Source organism: Brassica oleracea, chromosome C4 (assembly GCF_000695525.1).
Source record: "Brassica oleracea var. oleracea cultivar TO1000 chromosome C4, BOL, whole genome shotgun sequence".
Taxonomy (NCBI): Eukaryota; Viridiplantae; Streptophyta; class Magnoliopsida; order Brassicales; family Brassicaceae; genus Brassica; species Brassica oleracea.
The window spans coordinates 15617375-15622146 of NC_027751.1; the positions used below are offsets into that span (position 1 = coordinate 15617375).

A 4772-nucleotide genomic window follows, 5' to 3' on the forward strand; every position below is an offset into this window, starting at 1 on the left:
CTTCTTTCGCCGTCTTCGCCCTGGTGTCTTCTTCTATACGGATGAAGTTGTTGAATCGAGTGATAGCATCTGGTACGGATCTCGTCGGATGTCGGTAGAGGTCAGCTCGGAATGGTGATTTAATATGGAGGGTGTTCATCAACGATTCCACAGCTATGCGGTCTGGTACGTCGACCTTCGAGACGACAGATTTAAACTTCTCCATGAAATCCCTCATGCTTTGCCCGTTAGTGTGGGTGAGATTCCAGAGATCTGTGGTGGTGGCTTCCTGACGAGTAAACATGATATAGTTCTTGAGGAAAGCCGTTATCGCTCTCGTTGACATCTTGATATTCAGCGTGCGCCGGTGTCGCGCCGGTCGCTCAATCTGTATTAAACAGATGTCTTCGGTACTGCGCCGTCGAAGCTTCCACGTTCGCAGCGAGATGGGCTAAGATTTTTGCGAGCGCCGCGATTTGGTCGGTCGCCGCCTTCTGGGCTGCGTCCTGCTGTGCAAGGCACGCCATGATAATTTCTATGGATGCGGGTGGTAGCGGCGCCGGAGTCGCAGGAAAGGATGCATGCGTTGTTTCGGGAGCTTCACGCTCTTCTCCAGAGGAAAAGCCGTCGTTGCTCGTCGCCATCTTGTTGACGTTACTTTGCTAGAGATCCCACGGTGGGCGCCAACTGTTTGATCGGGAAACGGTACAAAACGAGGGAACGTTCGGTTTTAAATGTGGGTTAAGCAAAGACGTCTTATTGATGGTCGGGAAAGCGTTTCGTCGGTTACAAGGAAAGGAAATGCCTAAAGGGAAGGATGTTAGAGCTTTAAGAGCTTTACCGGAAAGATACAACACGGCAAGATAATAAAGGTAAAACCCTAATCTAGCCGCCAAGTATGTATGAATGATTTCAGATCCTCTTTACGTCGCACCCTCCTCTCCTTATATAGCTGACCTAATGCTCTTCCGTGACCTAGCTCGCGTCGTCTTCGTGGGCTTTTAGCTCGTTGGGCCGAGAAGTCCACGCTGCTTCGAGGAGCCGCCGAACCGGGTGCGTTTAGTCGACGTGCTATCGACCAAAATCACTTTTGCGTCGCGCCGAGGGATCGGCGCTTCGTACCGTCAAACCGAACTGTTACTGTGCCTTATACGGGCCGGGCCGTCTATTCTTCGGGCCTTGAGGGATGAACGAATTCAGCCCCTAGAAAGTGGTGGCTGAGATGGTTAGGGAAGGATATATTCCTGATGGTAAAGTATTTGAAAGATTAGCTGATGTGTTGTTTGAAGTAAACCGGGAAGAGGCAGCAATGGTGATTACATTCGTTGTTAAGAGCGGCATCGAACCAAGTTCTTTGTGGCCTGAAATGAAGATGATATAAAGGGAGAGGAGAACTTATTAACAGACTTCGTACCTACATAATGAGATTACAGGTCTTTGGATATGGTAACCTGGCTCAGTTAATTGGATATGGATTTAGGTATTAGACAGCAGAGAGTCCCCATATTTGATTATATCTGAAAGATGTACTTTCTTGAGAAGTTAATGGCTTATAATATAATTATCATTGAGGATGCTTTGAGACTTTATACTATTAGTGAGTCTACTTAGGATAACAGTGACCCTTTGTTCATATGGTGCATTAGAGTTGGATAATGAAAATTTAGAAGTTCATTCCGTGTTTTGAGTGGAATAATGATGAAGATGGAGGGAATGGGTTACAAACAGAAACAGGCTGAAGAAAGTGTAGTAGTAGTTGATAAAGATGATGAACAGGGAAGACACTGAGCATGAGTTTGAATAGGTCCTTACTGTATGATTGTTCCCATCTATATTTGCTTACTTTTCACTTTTCTGCTTTTCTTCATTTGCCAAAGAACATTGGTCACACATTTTGAATACAAAAACTTTTTATTTTGCAATCAGAACGATCCTTAATAGAAAAATATTATTTCTCGTTAAACAAGCTACTAATTTCCCCTTAGAAAAAAAAACATTGCAGATAGTTGGGGACAACAAATATGGCCATATGGATAGATGTGCAAACTTCATTACACCATGAGGCCCTCAGGTGCAGCAGCAGCAGGAGCCTTGGGTTTGGGTTTGTCAACAACGATGGCCTGAGTGGTCAGCACCATCCCCGCAACCGAAGCAGCGTTCTGAAGCGCACATCTCGTCACTTTAGCTGGATCAATCACTCCAGCCTCCAACAGATTCTCATAGGTATCAGTCATGGCGTTGTACCCTAGCTCCCATTCGCTGAACATAATCTTTTCCACCACAACTTCTCCTTCAATTCCAGCGTTCTGCGCAATCAGTGCAGCTAGTGCCACCAATGCCTGTTGTATTCAAACACACACATGAGATTGAATTTAAAACCGAATGTTTAAAACTAAGGAATCTTACCTTCTGTACTATATCAGCTCCCAAACGTTCATCAGCGTCCTCAAACGTCTCCTTAATGGCAGGAATCACAGTGGAGAGATGCACCAACGTGGCGCCACCACCGGGAACTATTCCTTCCTCGATAGCAGCGAACGTGGCGTTCTTTGCATCCTCACTATGAAGCTTACGGTCCTCAAGCTCGGTCTCAGTCGCTGCTCCGAATTTAATAACGGCAACACCACTAGAGAGTTTAGCAATCCTCTCAGCAAGCTTCTCCGAGTCGTACACAGAGTCGGTCTCGAAGAGCTCCTTCTTCAGCTGGGAGATACGAGCTTGCAACTCGTCCTTGGAAGCTGTGTCGGCGATAAGCGTGGTAGAGTCTTTGCTGATAGTAACTTTACGAGCAATCCCCAACTGATCTATGGTCGTGTTCTCCACCAGCAGGCCCATGTCAAGGGCCTGGTACTCAGCACCCGTCAAGATTGCTATATCCTGAAGCATAGCTTTTCTCCTTTCTCTGAACCCAAGAACTTTAATGGCGACAACGTTGAGAACATCACGGAGTTTGTTCACAACTAGAGTTGCTAACGCCTCCCCGGTGACATCCTCCACGATGACCAGCAACAGAGCTCGAAGCTGAGTGGTTTTCTCCAAGATAGGGATGATGTCTTTGATGGCGGTGATCTTCTGATCAGTGATCAGCACCCTCCCGTTCTCGAACTCGACGAGCAGCTTCTCGGGGTTGGTGACGAACTGAGGGGATATGTAGCCTCTGTCAATCTCCATCCCTTCTTCGACTTCGACGGTGGTCTCAAAGGAGGATGAAGACTCAATGGAGAGAACACCATCAGGTCCCACTTTGTCAATGGCGTCGGCGATCATCGCTCCCACAAGCTCATCGTTTCCAGCTGAAGATTGTAGCCACGGCTTTGATGTCACTACCGCCTTTGACAGGTCTAGCCCTCTTCTCAAGCTCTTCTATCAAAGCTTGAACGGTCTTGTCGATTCCTCTCTTGAGGGAGACGGGATTGGCGCCGGAAGTGACGCTCAACAGTCCGTGTTTGATGATTTCCCGAGCCAGGACGGAAGCAGTGGTTGTCCCGTCGCCAGCAGAGTCATTAGTCTTACTCGCAACCTTTTATCACATAACAGCAAATCAATTACAATTTTCAGAAAATAACAATGAAAGATAAAGCTGTGACAACACACTAACCTCACGGATGAGCGCTGCACCAGCGTTCTCCATGGCGTCAGGTAACTCAATGGCCCTAGCGATGGTGACTCCATCGTTCACAACCTTGGGGCTTCTAAATTCATCCAACACAACATTCCTCCCTTTGAAAACATCAAAATGATAATAAGAGATATAGTTTTGTGGTACAACAAACACAATGAACAGAAGACACTAATAATAGTATACCTCTAGGGCCAAGAGTGAGACCAACAGCATCAGCAAGCTTGTCGATACCAGCTTGAAGAGCAGCTCTTGAGCTCTGGTCGAAAGCGATTTCCTTTACATTTTCTCTAACACTGAAACGTCTGCTTGATTTCCTGTAGCTTACTCTCTGACCTTTCTGCTGACTTCCACCACTCAGCTTTCCCTGCACACCCACAAAGATATGATTATCCGTTAAGCCAGATTCAATCTCAATCGATTTCTTCTAGTTCCACATACAAAGTGACAATTTTTTCACCAACCTAGAAACCAATAAAGCATTTCAAGAAGCTGAACTGAGAAAGTAACCAACCCAGAAGCCAAACTAATTGAAACAGAATGAAGTGATTGTTGAATTTCAGACAAGTCCTTTACCTGTCGTGAAGAGCAGAGGACAGAGGACAGAGGCGGAAGAGAGAGCGTTTGCAGTCGCCATTTTTCAGATTGCTCCCGTTCTGGGCTTTGTCGATAAGGAGATGGTTTACTCTGGAATGAAAGTGAGGGAGTGCGTTAGGGTTTAGATAGATAGATAGAGCAGGTGAGAGAGAGAGGATCCAGGAGATTCTTTGCATTTCGTAACGAAAACCGTTGATTTCACAAAAAGGCTTTTACTTAAAAGGCCCGTTTATGGCCCAAAACGCATTACAGTCCCATTCGAATTGTTGCATATATCCTATTGTCTTTTCTTTATCATGTCGGGTGAGAACTTTGATTGGTTTAGCCACATTTTGTCGGCGAAGACACGTTGAGTAGTGTATCACATATGACACATGTTCTAAAAATCGGCCGTCTAGGCGTTACGCGTCACTCTTCCGCCCCGATTTATGCCAAATCGGTTTAAAAAATAGGATATCCGATTTTTCCGCCTAGTCCGTCTAAATGACCGCCTAGCCGCCTAATCTTTTTTTTTAATAATATTTTTATTTATTTATTTGATCTAAAATTTTATAAATATCATTTATATTCATAATTT

At 45.5% G+C, this 4772-nt stretch overlaps 1 protein-coding gene and 1 pseudogene across 1 annotated transcript in view; one reads left to right on the plus strand and one right to left on the minus strand.

The window, feature by feature from the left end:
• Positions 1–1360, plus strand: part of LOC106338240 (pentatricopeptide repeat-containing protein At2g28050) — a 14852-nt gene extending 13492 nt beyond the window's left edge. The window contains 1 exon segment of the mRNA XM_013777265.1: positions 1187–1360. Coding sequence (XP_013632719.1) covers positions 1187–1360 — 174 coding nt within the window.
• Positions 1361–1854: 494 nt separating this feature from the next.
• LOC106339427 lies at positions 1855–4328 on the minus strand (annotated as a pseudogene).
• Between the last annotated feature and the right edge of the window lie 444 nt (positions 4329–4772).